General features: G+C 42.5%; 1 protein-coding gene across 8 annotated transcripts in view; it reads right to left on the bottom strand.

Moving 5' to 3' along the window:
- Window positions 1-18,182, bottom strand: part of IFTAP (intraflagellar transport associated protein) — a 68,805-nt gene that overhangs the window by 17,314 nt on the left and 33,309 nt on the right. For 4 of the 8 annotated variants that reach the window (XR_010613587.1, XR_010613586.1, XR_010613585.1 and 1 more), the window contains exons 7-8: window positions 15,735-15,862; window positions 5,685-6,370 (exon numbers count right to left, since the gene is read on the bottom strand). Coding sequence is in view for 3 of the 8 variants with exons in the window: in XM_065683482.1 (XP_065539554.1) it covers window positions 6,218-6,370; window positions 15,735-15,862 (281 nt within the window). In the remaining 5 variants the exon portion in view is untranslated. Of the gene's footprint in view, window positions 1-5,343; window positions 6,371-8,416; window positions 8,474-15,734; window positions 15,863-18,182 lie in introns of those variants that run through there. The other 4 variants (XM_065683482.1, XM_065683484.1, XR_010613588.1 and 1 more) reach the window with 3 other exon arrangements.

Genomic DNA, 18,182 nt, shown 5'->3' on the forward strand with positions numbered 1-18,182 from the left:
TGCAGAGGGAAAAAAGAAAAAAAACCCAACACAACCCAAACCAAACCAAACAAACTTTAAAGCAGGTGGTAAACTTTATTAATGTGTGAAATCAAGTTTTGCAATTTGAACAGGACTTGAAAATACATGTGATATTTTTGTTAAAGCAAAAAAGCAATGTTCTAAGCACAGGCCACTACAGAAACTCCAAAATTACCAGTGTAAAACTAGTAACTGAATTGTTAAAGATGATTTTTACATTTCAAGATACGTTTTTAATATTTCATATTTGCATTGGCTGTGCATTTTAATATTTTCCCATCATGATAACAGGTCATATACATAGCTATATATTCAGTAATGTTAAATCAGGAACTGGTTTGGCTCCACACTCTTTCATCTAAGACTGTAAATACCTGGGTCCCATCTGCTCTGTATGAATACAAATGGCCTCAGTGGAGTTCTGCCAGTTTATAGCAGCAGAAAATCAAGGCCAGAGGATCAAAGGGTCCCCTCCATAAGAGCAGGGATTTGTTTCCATGCCATCTTCTTCAAGAGGTTCTGAATTATCTGGTGAGTACTCTCTATACTAAAATTATGTATGTATTGTATGTAATGTAGTGATACCTTTGTGCATTAATAGAAATATATTTAGAACCATGTCTGAGTCAGATTTGTCTGCATTTCTTAATTTCTTCCATTTTTATCTTACTCTTTCACAACCATTATCTCAGCAAATAATTACTCTTCCTTTTACGCCCACAAGTAACTCTGAGCATCAGTAATATCTAAGTTTGTGCCACAGCCAGCCAAGGTAACAACCATTCAGATTCCTACCCTAGTGGAAGGAATACTGTTCTTTCCATAAAACTCCAGGAGTTCCTCCCCACAGCTCAGGATCCATCAAGACTGTGGAAAGAAACAGTCTGGTAACACCTTCCGCTATATCATTACCCCTTGGCTTATCGTGACAGGCCCTTGTCCAAAGCCTCTCTCCAGCTTTCTTATACGTCCCTTTAGGCACTGGAAGCTGCTCTTAGGGCTCTCCAGAGCCTTCTCTTCTCCAGGATGAACAAGCCCAGCTCTTTTTGCCTGCCTACAGATGAGCTCTCTGAATTATATGGATGCATATCTGTTGCACTTTGGACATCAATGAAGTCACGAACACAAAGGGATTAGAGAGATGCATCACCCAGCCTTCGCTTCCAAGGGGTTGACACAATGTGAAAGATTATGCAGTTCTAAATCCTTGCCAGTGTGTTAGGGATAAAATCACATTCCCTACTGCACCAGCTCCTAAGTTGATACCAAGTAGCACTTTTAAGTTTCCTGTTCCATGTGTGAGTTTTGCCTTTAATTCTTCTGGAAAAGAGGATAAATGTTTAGAAAAGACTGTAAATAGAAAAAAAAATAATAAAAGTTGCTTCCCAAACAACAGTAGAATCTGCTACATAGCAAATTATCTCAAAAACTACAGCACAGGCATCTTTATTAGTGTAAATCTGAAAAATTAATTTCTCATTATCTCCTACAAGCAAGAACCTATACAGACTAGTTTTTCTATACAATACGCTGGCAGTTTTATATCACTCTCTTTAAATATCTTGTCTGAGACCCCTTTCTTTTCTGGAGAAGAGAAACCTCTGGGGATATATACAGCAGCCGTCCAGTACCTTAAGGGGCCAAAAAGAAATTTGGAGAGGGGCTTCTGACAACGGCCTGTAGGGACAGGACAAAGGGGAATAGCTTTAACCTGACAGAGGGGAGACTGAGATAAGCTCTTAGGCAAAAGTTCTTCCCTGTGAGGGTGCTGAGATGCTGGCACAGGTTACCCAGAGAAGCTGTGGCTGCCCCATCCATGGCAGTGTTCAAGGCCAGTTTGGATGGGGCTTGGAGCAACCTGGTCTAGTGGAAGGTGTCCCTGCTCGTGGCAGGGGGTTGGATCTAGATGCACTTTAAGTTCCCTTACAACCCAAACCAGTCTGTGATTCTATGAGTCTATGAATCTCACTCTTGCACTATATCCCCCTAATCAAGGTAAACACCATTTCTCAAAACAAATGCTATTCAGATTTCAGTGGTGTGTGATTATGATCTACAAAATTACTGATCCAGAACATTTGCTTTAGAGAATCAAAGCACCTTTCCTTGTTCTTCTAAATTGCCAATAATGGATCGGCCAACCAGGCATGGGGATTTCATTCACAGCCTTTAAGCAACTTGTGTTTTGGTCTCTAATATGTCTGCTCTCTTTCTATATTGATCCCACTTCAGAAGTAATATATTGTCCTGGTTTGAGCAGCAGCAGTCAGTTTTCTCCTTCTTAGGAGCTAGTACAGTGCTGTGTTTTGATCTTTTGGCCTGGGAACAGTGCTGATAACGTGGATGTTTTCAGTTGCTGCTCGAATGTTTGGTCTGGCCAAGGACTTTGTGAGCCTCATGCTCTGCCAGGGAGGAGGGGAGGCCGGGAGGAAGCAGAGACAGGACACCTGACCCAAACTGACCAAAGAGGTATTCCATACCACAGCACGTCATGCCCAGGGATGTAACTTAGAGTGACCCGGAAGGGGTAGAGGGACTGCAGGGTTGGAGAAGGTATCGGTCGGTGCTTGGCTGGGGGGAGTGGGGTGAGTTATTGGTCGGCTGGTGTTGAGGTGTTGTATTCTTTCCTCTTGTTATTTCCTTTAGCACTATTATTATTGGTGGTAGCAGTAGTGATTTGTGTTATACCTTAGTTACTGGGCTGTTCTTATCTCAACCCGTGGGAGTTGCATTCTTTTTGATTCTCCTCTCCGTCCCTCCAGAAGCAGGGGGAGGGCAAGAAGGGGGGGAGTGAGCAAAAGAGGTTTGTGGTTGGGTTTAAACCACGACAGTTCTTTTTGGTGCCCAACGTGGGGCACAAAGGGTTGAGATAACGACGGAGATGATCAGATTAATAGTCGTCACAGTGCTGATTTATTGGCTCTCAAAGTTGTTTCTCTTGCTCTCAGAGCTTCAGAATGTAGTACATTACTTAGAGCCGGTATTCCCTGTGGTAGTGTTTATCAAGTGTGGGGCTTGGGCTAAGGTTTTTGTTTCACTGTACTTTATGGCAATGGCTTGTAATACGGGTGGGCTCCAGCAGCAGGGAGAGACGGACGTGGCCGTGGACTTGTACCCGGCCGTCCCGCTGCTCTTCACCGCCCTGGCCCTTGTCCTCGCCTCCGTCTTCGTGAGGCTGCGGGGAGCAGAGGGGGAGCGGCCCCGGGAGCCGGCGGCGGCCGAAGCGGCCCGGGAGAGCGGCCCCGGGGACCAGGCGGCGGCGGGAGCGGGGCACGAGGCCGGGAGGAAGGCGGCTGCTGAGCAGCGGGAGGAGGTGGCCGAGGAGCCGAGCCCCGCGGAGGAGCCGAGCCCCGCGGAGGAGCCGAGCCTCGTGGCGGCCGAGAGCGTCCCCCGGCAGCCGCCCGCCGAGCCGCAGGAGGATGCAGGAGCCCAGGCAGCGTTTCCCAGCAAGGCAGAGGAGGAAGAGCTGCACCCAGGGAAAGAGAAGCTGGCGGTGGGAGAGCCGGCAAGCACAGCAGCTGCACCAGCCCCAGGGACAAGCACAGCAGCGTCATTGGAGAGTTCTGAAGGGTTTGAATGGCCTGTGGGTACCCTTGGGACCTGCCTGCTGATTGTGATGGGGATCAGCATGCTGGCACACACACAGAGCGTGTTCTACCCACGACCATTTTGTCTGATCTCAGAAGTTAAGCAGAGTCAGGTTTGCTTCTTGTTTGGGGTTAGACAACAATATGGGAGGAACAAGAGATCTTCCCCAAGGCTGGACAGCCATGAGTGGCAGGGTGTGTGGGACAGTATGAGCGAGTACCTGGTCCACTGGGCCCCTCCAGTGCTTTGGAAGCATTGGAGATGGAAGGCAGCTCTATGGAGTCCCCAGCAACAAGCTGCAGAAACTGCTGAAGGGGACAGTGAATTATTTTGAACCTGGTGGGCCCATGGCACTTCAGGCCATCAGGGCAGAGATGCGACACAGAGACGGACTCATGATCGAGGGGTGGACTTAGCAATGGACACTATTGCCCAGGTTATTCACTAGTGTGAACACTGCACACAGCCTCTCCTGCTCTGAGAGACTGTTACAAGAGATGGCGCCTGACATCATGGACCAGATGGACTCAGCAGCTTTATAGGTCCATGCACTAAGAAATGATCTTTTTCTCTGTGTGTATGTAGATGTATATATATATGTAAGAGTGATGGCATATTGAAGATGTGGGATCTGAGCATGACGTGAATGGTATGGAATAAGGGGTGGATAATGTCCTGGTTTGAGCAGCAGCAGTCAGTTTTCTCCTTCTTAGGAGCTAGTACAGTGCTGTGTTTTGATCTTTTGGCCTGGGAACAGTGCTGATAACGTGGATGTTTTCAGTTGCTGCTCGAATGTTTGGTCTGGCCAAGGACTTTGTGAGCCTCATGCTCTGCCAGGGAGGAGGGGAGGCCGGGAGGAAGCAGAGACAGGACACCTGACCCAAACTGACCAAAGAGGTATTCCATACCACAGCACGTCATGCCCAGGGATGTAACTTAGAGTGACCCGGAAGGGGTAGAGGGACTGCAGGGTTGGAGAAGGTATCGGTCGGTGCTTGGCTGGGGGGAGTGGGGTGAGTTATTGGTCGGCTGGTGTTGAGGTGTTGTATTCTTTCCTCTTGTTATTTCCTTTAGCACTATTATTATTGGTGGTAGCAGTAGTGATTTGTGTTATACCTTAGTTACTGGGCTGTTCTTATCTCAACCCGTGGGAGTTGCATTCTTTTTGATTCTCCTCTCCGTCCCTCCAGAAGCAGGGGGAGGGCAAGAAGGGGGGGAGTGAGCAAAAGAGGTTTGTGGTTGGGTTTAAACCACGACATATATTCACCCACTTCAGAAGTAATGGAGATAGATAGGCCAAGGACAAAATGTTGGTCAACAGACTTTAGCTAATGTAGTTTTACCAGAAAACAATGAATAATACAATTCAGTGCAGTGATGTTAAACCAAACGTCAATGGCGAAGCTTCCACAGTAAGCTGGAAAAAAAATAATTCTAAAAACCTCATAGCAAGAGTACATACTACCCTGTGCCAAAGATACACACTCTTCTCTCCCACCCCTACCACCTGACCTTTACTCAACTCCAGAATATGCTGTATTTCAGTGATGCTTGGTGTAAGCCATAAGCTGGAATTTGGAATCACCTCAATGCCAATTTTCAATGTCAACTGAAATTTGTCTTTTCAATGCCAATTCTTTTAATGGATGAGATGATTATTTTTTACTTTGTGTGGAAGGCATGTGTTCCTATTGTTAGGAGTTGTACAACGTCAATTTTGATGAACTCAACAAGTTTATTGGAAACAGGAATATTTATTTGTCTGCAGAACTGAAGTAGTTCAAAAAACAGAGAAAAAAAAAACAAAACAAGATTCCCATATTTATCCACTCATGTAACTCTGTACATTTAAACCTTATAATGAAGTGAAAGAGTTTATATAGACTGATCTGTCAGCTGCAGAAAGCTCTTATATGCATTACTGAAAGAAGTAGGTAAAAGGCAGCTCTAGGACTAGCTTAGCACTAGTCAGGACCTGAGTCTGTACCAAAGAGAAGCAATAGTAGCCATAGTGCTATTTTGAATTCAACCAGCTTGCTTTGGTCCTATGGAGCAATTACTCCAGCATACCTCACCTGAAACAATACAGGATGCACCCTGCTCAAGGATTTTTCTACAAAAGGGAATTCATGGTTGTCACTGGATACATCCTTCCAAATGCCTTGTACCACCTGGAAAACAACATCATAGCTGAACACTGTACACTAAAAATATTATCTATATAAATATTTTCTATACATTATTATTATTATTATACAAAAATCCTGTTTGGGTTAGGAACAAATGCAGACTTCAGTCAACCTGAATGCCTAAGCAAATCATTGTACAGACATATAATATAGTAGCTGAATGGTTATTACACAAGAACTCTGAGCAAGCACCATCTTCCTATTCCATGTTCTCATGAGGACTTGGAAGGAGGAGATACAGGGGAAAGGAACCAAAGGCTCCAAGGCACATTGGTACAACAGGCAAAAAAGTATTGAGGATGCCATTTACTGGCCACACAGATAAAACCACTAAATAAGGATACAGTGAAGTGCTAGATTTACCCCCTAAAATGTTATTTAGCAGCACTGCTCAGAATGCCTTCAACCCAGTCTTCAGCTCATGCCGACTTTACATCTGTCCCTGTTTTCTTCTCTTCAGACAAGTCTATAATGGCCTTGAGCTCAGCTTCAGAGAACTTCGGGGTCAGTGCCACACTGTCATAATCAAATTCTTCATCAAGTGAGAATGGGTGAACATCATCTCCTAGTAGCTGTAACGCAGAGAAACAGATACGTAAGTAATATTGCTGCAAGTGAAGATAAGGGAGCTCAAAATACAAACTTCTAATTAATACTTAATTAAACTATATTTCCTGACTCTAGCACTGTCAGCTGATTAAGCTCTTTTTAAGTAAAAGAATAAATTCAATTATTCAATTTGACCTAATTTAAGCCATTTAATGTGCTCCATTTGTACTGCACTGTATCTGAATTAATATAATTAGCCAATTTTGCCCAAGGCAAAGAATCTAAAAACCTCCCTTGCACATATCTATTACATTCTTGACACTAGTACTGGCAGGGCTGTGGGGATACGGACAGTTACATACAGCTATGTTAAATTTCAAAGACAGACCCCATATCCCTAAAATTTGAGCAAACATCACACAGAGCTTGGGTATACATGCATCTGATACTAATGTAACACGCTTCCCAGAACACAGTTTCAACAAAGGAAATGCCTCGAATGAGCAAAATGACACATAATCAATTTTCAAACTGTAATTCTTTTCACCATCTCAGAAATATGCAATTGGCTGGTTTGGATTTCTTGCATGATGACTGTAAGAGTTGTACTGCATTTGCCAATGTTTGCTTTGTTGACATAGTGTAAAGCATTTCCTTATTGCTTCTTATTGAAATAATTTAGAATAAACAATCTGCCTATAAAATAAAATAATGAAAACAACTGTGGCAGGCTGTATAAGGGGCATAAGATTTATGGGCAGCAGTTACATAAAATTAATTCCAGAGCTACACAGGAGACACAACCTTGCTGCCCAAAATGGACAGGAATGCCCCCTATCCTTCAAGAAGTCTAGAAATTTCAACCATGAAAAACAGCGCATCTCCTTAAGGGCTATGTGTTTCAAAGATTTAAGTACTTAATCATAGAATCATAGAATAGCTAGAGTTGGAAAGGACCTCCAGATCATCTAGTTCCAACCCCCCTGCCATAGGCAGGGACACCTCACACTAAACTATCCCACACAAAGCTTCATCCAACCTGGCCTTGACCACCACCAGGGATGGAGCACACACAACCTCCCTGGGCAACCGATTCCAGTGTCTCACCACCCTAACAGGAAAGAATTTCCTCCTTATATCCAATTTAAACTTCCCCTGTTTAAGTTTTAACCCGTTACCCCTCGTCCTGTCACTACAGTCCCTGACAAAGAGTCCCTCCCCAGCATCCCTATAGGCCCCCTTCAGGTACTGGAAGGCTGCTATTAGGTCTCCATGCAGCCTCCTCTTCTCCAGGCTGAACAGCCCCAACTTCCTCAGCCTGTCTTCATATGGGAGGTGCTCCAGTCCCCTGATCATCCTCGTGGCCCTCCTCTGGACTTGTTCCAGCAGTTCCATGTCCTTTTTATGTTGAGGACACCAGAACTGCACACAATACTCCAGGTGAGGTCTCACAAGAGCAAAGTAGAGGGGCAGGATCATTTCCTTCGACCTGCTGGTCACGCTCCTTTTGATGCAGCCCAGGATACGGTTGGTTTTCTGGGCTGCGAGCGCACACTGCCGGCTCATGTTCATTTTCTCATCGACCAGCACCCCCAAGTCCTTCTCTGCAGGGCCACTCTGAATCTCTTCTTTGCCCAGTCTTGAGTACCAAGTAAGCAAAACATTTAAACACATGCTTATTTTTATAAACTTCTGACAAATCCTCAATGAAGCCAAGGACTACTGACACATCTGAAGTTAAAAATACACTTCTTTTTCTTCTGAAAGGCAAGAAGGACACTAAGCATCTTACCGCCCAGTTTAGAAGGCCCAGTTTCTGGTAACATTTTCTAAGAAGCTGCATTGACACAGTTAATGCCATCTAATAAATCAGAGAAGTGGTAGTGGGATTTCTCTTCAGTGACCAGTAACCTGACAGAGATGGCAGCAAGTGCCCTGCAAGTATCTACATCTTTTATTAATAAACTTTAATAGTTCCTGATTGATCAGGAAATATTTTCCCAGTTTTGTACAATTTTATTAATCATCTGTATTGCTTAATGGCTTAATGTACTACAGGCCTGGCTTACATTGGCTTCGAGAGTTGCTGGATCATATAAACCATCTTAGATGCAGACCTTGAGACCCTAGGCAATTATAAATGAGAAAAACAAACTTTAGATAAGAGTTGGTCTAGAAAACAGTATTCATTCTGAAAGCAAATATTATCCTGTTTATGTCCATAGACAATAAAAGGTAAGCCACCATTAACTTTTAGAAATAGCATGGTCAAGAAATGTGTATGTGAGACAAAGCCTGAAAACAAGTTCTCTTTCCTATTACGGCTAAGGTCAACTCCTCGACCTCCTCACCATATTCATGTCCAGTTTCATCTTTTCCACAGGCAAAACATCTTAAAATTCCTTGCTAGTAATGGTACCAGCAACTGGTTCGTCACTACCTGTCTTTCCCTAGCAGAAATCCAAAACACTCTTATAAAATACAATATAAGGTGCAAATATTTTTTGGTTTGTTTGGTTGTAACAACAACAAATGTTGTTTGCCAATGACACCAAGCTGTGTGGTGCAGTCAAGACACCTGAGAGAAGGGAAACCATCCAGAGAACCCTGGACAGTCTAGAGAGAAAGCAACGGAGATGCCCTGAGGGCTGAAGCACCTCTGCTACGGAGACAGGCTGAAAGAGCTGAGCTTGTTCAGCCTAGAGAAGAGAAGGCTCTGGGGAGACCTTAGGGCAGCTTCCAGTATCTAAAGGGGCCTACAAGAAAGCTGAAGAGGAGCTTTTGAGAAGGCCTTCAGGGACAGGACAAGAGGAATGGCTTTAAACTGACAGAGGGGAGATTTATATCGGGTGTTAGGCAGAAGTTCTTCCCTGCGAGGTTGGTGAGGAGGCACTAGCACAGGTTGCCCACAGAAGCTGTGACTGCCCCATCCGTGGCAGTGCTCAAGGCCAGGTTGGACAGGGCTTGGAGCAGCATTGTCCAGTGGAAGGTGTCCCTGCCTGTGGAAGGGCGGATTGGAACAAGATGAACTTTAAACGACTCTTTCAACCAAACCATGCAGTGATTCTATGAACATTTGTTACCACATTTATAGGTAACTAAGCTAAGAAGAGGTTAAACTACAGTAAGTCTTCATGAGGGTTCTACAAAACCAAATCTACGCTTCCTCTACGAACACAGTTACCGAAAGTATACACATTCACTATGCCCTTGTGTTGACCTTGTCATTCCAGGAACGCTTTATGCATGTGTTGAAAAACAGTAGAAAAACCTTTGTTTAAAAACTTGACCCCCAAATGCTTACAGAAATTAGATGCCAAAGTAGAACATACCCAACTTCACTGCTAACAATTTTCTCTTACCCACTCATTGCACATTAGAAAAGTTTGCTCACACTGCATATTTACCAGTGTGCTTCATCCTTCAAATGAGTGCTCAGTGCACTAGGGAGTCTCTTTTTCACTTTTTTTCCCAAAAAGCCATTCATTTCAACCTTCCACACAGACAAGTGGTCTAAAATTTTCATACTGCAAACTGCAATTTTGATCTATTTCAAAAGTAAGACATTTTGCCATAGAACATTGAATACTCTGAGCTGATCAAGTTATTATCTTGTTACTTTTGCCTAAGGAGCTGAGAGAAATATGTGAATTTCAGGTGTCTAATTTAACATCTAATTGAAATCCTTTTGAGAGCTCTCTGGGAACAGAAATTTGCTCTATTAGAAAAATGACAATAGCTTAAGATTGCTCTAGTAATTTAACTCGAAGAAAACAAATAATTTTCATTAACAGTTTGTGGGTGTCTAAGTTAAAGCAGAAGACTGTAATATTCCTATTAATAACTAAAGTATTTTGCTACAGGCTGGTTTTCAAAGTAATCTTGTCAATAAAATACCTTAAAGTTGAGACTTTCAAAAGTCTATTGATAATTGGCAACTCAGTTCTCTTTATTAATCTGTGCAGAGTTAGAGCTAACTGAACAGTTTGTCTCTGTCCTAGAATTTTTATTTCTGTGTAATTATGGCACTCTATGATTCACTTGTTCAAACTATGTGAAGTATGCACATATACTCACCAATGATTTCACTGTATACTCGAGGGGAAACTTACTAAATCAGTAAGAATTAAAAAAAAAAAATAAAATTAATATATGTCTTGAGCTTGGGGCACTGCATTGGGAGTCAATAAATCTTGACCAATTTTTCACTTCTGCTTCATCATTCTGGACAAGTCACTCGATCTCTGTGTCTTACTGACCTCTGAGAAGATGTAACTCTTACGTCTGCTATTAGTCAACCCTATCTTTCAGTTTTTCCTTGTTCTTACTGCATTTATGCATAGCATGTAGCAGAAAAAAAGCTCAGTTGAGGCCTGTAAGTAAAACCTTAAGCCAAAGAAACTCAATGGAAGCTGTACTTCAGGTGATAGGTACTGCCATTCCGCACAGAAAGACAGAACCACAGAGTCACAGAATCAACTGGGTTGGAAAAGACCTTTAAGATCATCGAGTCCAACCATCACCTCAGGACTGACAAGGCCACCACTAAACCATGGTCACTCAGGGCCTCGTCTACACAGTTTGTGAACACTTCCAGGGACGGTGACTCCACCAGTGCCCCAGGCAGCCTGTTCCAATGCCTGAACACTCTATGAAAAAATTTTTCCTAATACCCAGTCTAAACCTCCCCTGGCACAGTTTGAGGCCATCTCCTCTTGTCTCATCACTTGCTACATGGGAGAAGGGACCAACCCCCACCTCACTTTTAGGTAGTTGTAGAGAGTGATCCTCCTGAGCCTTCTCATCTCCAGACTAAACGCCCCAGTTCCCTCAGCCGTTCCTCCTAAGACTTCCTCCAAACCCTTCAACTTTGTTGCCCTTTTCTGGACCCACTCCAGCACTTCAATGTCTCTCTTGTCATGAGGGGTCCACAACTGGACACAGGATTCAAGATGGGGCCTCACCAGTGACAAGTACAGGGGGATGATCACTGCCCTGGTCCTGCTGGCCACACTATTTACGATACAGGCCAGGATGCTGTTGGCCTTCTTGGCTGCTGGGGCACAAGCTGGCTCATGTTTAGTTCTGTCAATCAGCACCACTAGGCACTCTCCCACCAAGCAGCTTTCCAGCCCCTCTTCCCCAAGTCTGTAGCATTGCATGGGGCTGTGATGGCCCAAGTGCAGCACCCTGCACTTTGCCTTGTTGAACCTCATCCCACTGGCTACAGCCCATCAATCCAGCCTGTCCAGATCATACTGCAAGAGCCTTCCTATCCTTCAGGTTATCAACACTCCCAGCCAACTTGGTGTCATCTGCAGACTCACCAAGGGTGCACTCAATCCCCTCATCCAGGTTATCAATGCAGACACTGAACAGCACTGGCCCTAACACTGAGCCCTGAGAGACACCACTAGCAACCAGTTGTCAACTAGATGTGACACCATTTACCACCACTCTTTGGGCTTGGCCATCCAGCCAGTTTCCAGCCCAGAGAAGAATCCACCTATTCAGGCCATGAGCAGCCAGTTTCTCTAGGAGAACGCTGTGGGAAATTGTGTGAAATGCTTTACTTAAGTCCAAATTCAACAACCACAGCCTTTCCCTCATCAACCAGGCAGGTCACCCTATCATAGAAGGAGATCAGGTTGGTCAAGCATCACCTGCTTCATAAACCCATGCTGACTGGGCCTTATCCCTCCATTTTCCCACACGTGCTTTATGATCTCACTTAGGATCATCTGCTCCACAGCATTTCCCAGTAGTGAGGTCAGGCTGACAGACCTGTAGTTTCTGGGTCTTCCTTTCTGCCCTTTTTGACCTACACACCTCTGGGACCTGACAACTAGATCAGGACTGCTAATAAATGATAAAGAGTGGCTTAGCAAGCTCCTCGGCCAGCTCCTTCAGCACTCTTGGGTGGAACCCATCCAGCTCCATAGAACTTCCAGCTCCTCCTGTTTGTTGCCCATGATGTGGGCATTGACAGAAATGCATTTAAGTTGCCCTATGGATCTCGACTACAACAGCAGCATGCTACCCTGTGGCTCATGTCTAGTGAGCCTAGTGCTATTCCCTTCCACCTTCAAACCTAGTTTAAAGCTCTCTTCATAAGCCCTGCAAGCTCCTGGGCTAGGACCTGTTTCCCTCTTTGGGACAGGCATAACCCATCTGCCACCAGCAGGCCTGGTGCTGTATGAACTGACCCATGGTCAAAAAAAAACAAAATTCTGGCACTGACAGCAGTCATGGAGCCAGGAATTACTTAATGCCATTTTTCCGATGTTATCATTGTCACTGTTTGTGACTGGCAGGAGAGATGAGAACACTACCTGCGCTCCAGAACCGTGAACCAATTGCCCCAAGGCTCTGAAGCCCTTCTTGAGTCCCCTCAGGCTTCTTGGAAGAGATTTCCTCATTGCCCACCTGGAAGACTAATAAAGGATAGTAGCTGGAGGGCCATACCATATGATTGAGTTTTCTGGTGAAGTCCCTTACCCTGGACCCAGGGAGGCAGCAGACTCCTCTGAGTCTGGTCAAAAGATAAAATGATAGGCATGGTAAATACTTTTTTAAAAGCTCAAACTAAAGACAAACAAAAGATAGTAGAAGGGTAGAATTAATTTTTCCTAATTCCAGCCATATAAAAATTAGGCTTCCAGATTAAGATGGCCAATTAGCAAAAAAAGACTCAGGTGAGAGTCAGCTTGTGGACAGATACATACTACCATCATAGCACAAACAACTATAGCAAGTGGGATGAATCACTCACTGGAAGTGCCTATCTCCCTGATGACAGAAGGACTAAATTAGACTACATTTAAAGCTGAAGGTAGGTGAGATGAACCCCAATTTGAATGCATGTTTATAATGAGTGGATGGAAAATACGCATTCAACGGCACTCATATGTATGGGAGGTGGAGGGAAAATAAGGACAAATCCAGACCCTAGCAAGCAAAAACTCTAATGTGTTTTATGAAATAAAGTATTAAGTAGAAATAAAGGACACAATAAATATCTGGGTAGGGAACGTAAATGTTCTGTGATAACGTACTTCAACAATGGAGTTAATGCTGTTTGAATTTTCAGTGGCCTGTGGAAAGTCATGAATATTGCACTGTTGATATTGAAATTCAGGAATATATTTATGCTAAAACCAGGGAAGAAAGATGAAGCAACATTGGTGAACAACACAAATAATTTGCTGTGTCATTCACTAAGCCTCTTTTCAACTGCTTTTGACAGAAAAACATTTTCAGGGAGACAATTTGTTCTTTAAAAATTAGCCAAGTCAGACACTGGGTCTTAGCAGAGCTTCTTTTTTTAAACTTCCCCTAGCAATACATTCAGCAATACACACCTTGCCCTAAAGTCCTTTACAGATACATCTGTAACAGACATTTGACATCCTACATTAAACTATTTTTGAAGCCTGTTTGTTTTTCATAGGGAATAGTTTTGCCCTTCCCTAACAGATTTGCTTTGATGGGCAGAGAACAGCCTCATTTCAAAGTAGGAATGTCTCCAGGGAAAATATTTTTCTCCTTCTAAACTAGTCCTGCCATAAGCAATACAAACCTTAACTTCCAAGGCAATGACAATTTAAAGCACAGAATGATTTTAAAATGGACCTCTTCAGCCTTGACATTCTAAAAATCAGGCCACAGTTATATCATCTAAATGAACCCACAAATACATGTATTATTTAGGGAATAGACTGCTTTCATCTTGAGCAGCTTGGCACCACCCAAATGGTTATGAAATCTTAAGTCCTTCATCCTGAAAAATGCAGCAGTGAGACACTGGCACAGGTTGCACAGAGAAGCTGTGGCTGCCCCATCCCTGGCAGTGTTCAAAGCCAGGTTGGATGGGCTTGGAGCAATCTTGTCTAATGGAAGGTGTCCCTGCCTATGGCAGGGAGTGGAACTGGATGAGCTTTAAGGTCCCTTCCAACCCAAACCAGTCTGTGATTCTAGGATTCTATGAAACTTTAAGCAATGTAATAGTACTCAGTTTCTCTTTTATAAAGCAACTTTTACTCAAATGCAAAGGAATTTTGCATGCAGTGGGATCTTCATCCATTTTTCATGAATTATAGTTTAAAGGGTCACATGCAATCCTTTATGAACACTGCAGGCTGCTATAACCCTCCTTTGGTTTTATACAGAAGTTATCAGATAAGAAAACTATAAAACCTCATTCTGGGTTGCTTTTTTTGTGTGCCAAAGGATACTTCTCAAGGTAAAAACCTTTAATTATGCCAGTCCTTAGGGAAAAGGGTCAGCATTTTTATTCACAAAATGGTGGATATTAAAGCTTGAAAGGTCATTTTAGAACATTCACTTTTTCCCAAAGCAGACTTCTTCCTTATAGTAAAGAGTTTATTGCAAAGAACTAAATGCAATTGAGCTCAGGAAAGGAGGTACCATATGCACTGCTGTAACATCGAACTTTCACTGGTCATGTAGCATTTATAAACTTGATTTAAGCCTCCTGGGACATCAATAGGCATATGAAACTATCAAAACTGGCCCATTTCAGCCAGCACCTAACTTCAGCTTCTATTACAATGATCAGGCAGGCAAAAAGAGTGGTGAAGAACTCTGCAATAGAAATCCCCAAAACTTAATGCTCACACTCTACTTGAATAGGAAACTTAATGACTTAAAATCAGCCTGTAAGCCATCCACACCTTCTGGAAGCTTGGAGAGAACTGAAGTTATGAGGAAAAATGGCCATTTTCACGTAGCGATTGTGACTGATTAAAAGACTTAGACTCCATAAAGCAAACCTCTCCACATCAGACCTAGACAATGCAGATTCTCAGCAGCATCTTCCTACTGTTCATCTCCAAGAGGAAAATGACCAATTCTGATCACAATATATTCTAAAATCTTCTTTACTTTTAAATGTCATGTTAAAGGGATTATTCGTTAACTCCTTGTTGCAAAATATGTTTCCTATCTTCAGGCCAATGAAAATTGTATTATGTCATAAAATCATGAGATCACTGGAAAATTACATGGCCCATCATTCTACATGAGTAATGATTTGTTAAAAAGTCAGGAAGTGCAAGAGTTTACTTGAGTATTTTGTGAGTTGCACCAACTAAATACTAAAAATCCCACACACAGTTTAAAGTATTGAAGTACACATTTTGAAAATGTCAGATTGTACAGTAGCACTGTGCAAGACAAAATAGTACCTTTCTGTTAAGAGTTTTTTATCTCAGTTCTTAATGTATTTTTTAATTCATTCTTAATGCAAAAAATCAATAATGTGACTTGTTAACTTATTGCAGTTCCACATCCTCCATCTTTATCTCTCTGTTTTTGTGGAAATAATGTTAGAAGCCAATATTTAAATAAACAAACTTGACCTCATACCTCCTGGGTTTTGCTGTCCGATGGCTGGGGAACTGACAATGTCCTGGACTTCAGTTGCATGGGTTTATCAAAAAAGGGTGTACAATAAGTCACTGTCTGTTCCACCTCTCCTGGGAGAAGTAATGACCCTGTTGAATAAAAAAAAAAAAAATAATAAATCAATTTTAACCTTCCATTCAATGTATAATTTTCAAAATCCTATGTAAAAGCCTGTAGTGCTCAGACATAGGCAGCAGCTTGTTATTCAAAGTGTGCTGTACTTATTCTTGCATAATATAGGCAGCTATCTTTAAAACAGATCCATGCAGTCCTGAGCTAAAAGCTAGACAGTAAAGTACACTATGCTAAGGAAAAATCAAACTTGGTTGAAAATAAGCAGGTAGCTTTTCTTTCTTGAGGACACTGAATTAAAAATCAGGATGTAGACACCAGTTCCACTGGTGGAACTACTAATACTCTCCACTGCAGTGCTGGATGACTCTTTTGTCCAAGGATATTTCATGGATGTTTGCTCCTCCAAGAGCTGTCAAAAAAAAAAGAGGTACCTGAGAGGACTTCCCTACACCTGGGACATGGGAACACATAACCTTCCCACACAGTCAGGATTTGGTCCACTGTTTACAAATGCACAGACTTTCTGAATCACTTTTTCTTTACATACTTAAGCAAAATGTGTCTACTGGGAACAGTGGGTTTGCTTTCTGTGACAGCTCAGAGGGATATGCCTTAGGTTTAGAAATATCCTTTAACATGAACCAATCTCAGCTCTGCTACAGAACAGATGTGTCTATCTTGTCTCAGTAATGTTTTTATGAAGGTACTTCAGAGGACCGTATGTTTTGCAATTTATTCAAAGAATTATGTAAAACTACCTACTATTTTTTCTGGCTGATACACCAGTTTCTTTACAGCTTTGCAGTACATTTTAGTAGCTTGATTTCCTCTTGAAATCTCAGAATAAATTTTCAAAGTGTTGCTTAAATGTTAGTTAAAGGAAGCAGTAAGATGGTACATAGATCCAGGGTTAAAAGGAAGAAATGGCTATTTACCTTTACCTGCACACTTTTACCACAGTAGCGGAGTTACACACTTCTCATTCTCCTATAAATCTGCATTTGACCATAATGATTTCCTAGCTAGGCCTTCATAAAAAATCCATTATTTAATTCTTCATTTAGTTTTCTTCTGGGAACTGCACAGTATTTCAAAGCCAGCAGGGCTTTGGAATTGCATAGTAGAATGTTCTTTAAAATAGAGCTCATGCAAAATGAATTCATTCCTTGGGGTATTCCATTCCTGGGGTTTTGTCTTTTAGTTCATGACTCATGTATAAGTAGTTTCATTTTCATCCCTATTACGCTGATTGCTTTTATCTATCTCTAGTCACATATGTGCTTACAGTCCTTGTTCTCAGCATAGCATCTTACCCTGCATCAGTTATATGAGAAAGCTTTCTGAAAAGAACAGTGCAGCCCACAAGTATATATGCTATGTCTTCACACGCTCTTCAACTCCTTTTTTCCATCTTTTATAACTTGGGCCAAAACTATCTGTAGGACAGAAGGACAATTTAAATGCTCCTTTAAAGGCAACTGCATCCTCTACTGCTGTTTACAAATAAATATATACCACCACTGAAGGAAGGAAAGCCTGGACATCAGGAGGTTTGTATCACCTCTTGATATAAACACTTCTTTCTTTACTGAGAGGGCTCACCCCCTCAACAAACCAACCTGTGGAGAGAAAATGAGGAGGAAGCACTGTTACACAACAGGCTGGCAATGGCTCAGAAAGACAACCCTTAAAAATTAGGACAACAGAAGGAAAGGTATTTTTGCTTTTAGCAAGAACTACTTGTCATACTCAGAATGTCAACTCCACTATTTTAAGGCTCATTAGCAAACAATGTTTCAGATTCCTTTCAATCACCCCGTAAGAATGTGGTAATCAATCTCTGTTTGCCAGCAGACATGCTAGAGATGAACTTTATCTCTCTACCCTGGCTGCATGACAGTATATGAAAGTCTAATTGGTAAATTCTGCTTTCCCTGATAATGTTTAATCAAGAAACTCCTTCAGAAAGATTAGGGAGTTTTGACACTCTTCCTTCTTAGCAGAAGCTCCTAAAGGAACTGTACACTACTGTAAGTTCTGGCCAGTACCTCACAGCTGGTTTAGCCTGATGTTACAGCACTAGTGGATGATGATCCTAATTAAGCTGCTAATTATGTTCTCTGTGGAGGTGAAAGGAAAATTAAATCCTTGGAAAGCCTTGGATACTGCCAATGGCACCACATACAGAGATAACAGGGGGCAGCGATACCAAAAATCTGAGATTTCGGAACACACCTCTCACACCATGAAGAATGAACTTCCTGGTGACACAGCAGCAAACTCCAATGGTTTGCCCATGTCCAGCACACTTTAATGAGGGCATATTTTGAAACC

This window comes from Lathamus discolor, chromosome 6 (genome assembly GCF_037157495.1).
Source record: "Lathamus discolor isolate bLatDis1 chromosome 6, bLatDis1.hap1, whole genome shotgun sequence".
In the NCBI taxonomy this organism is placed as follows: Eukaryota; Metazoa; Chordata; class Aves; order Psittaciformes; family Psittacidae; genus Lathamus; species Lathamus discolor.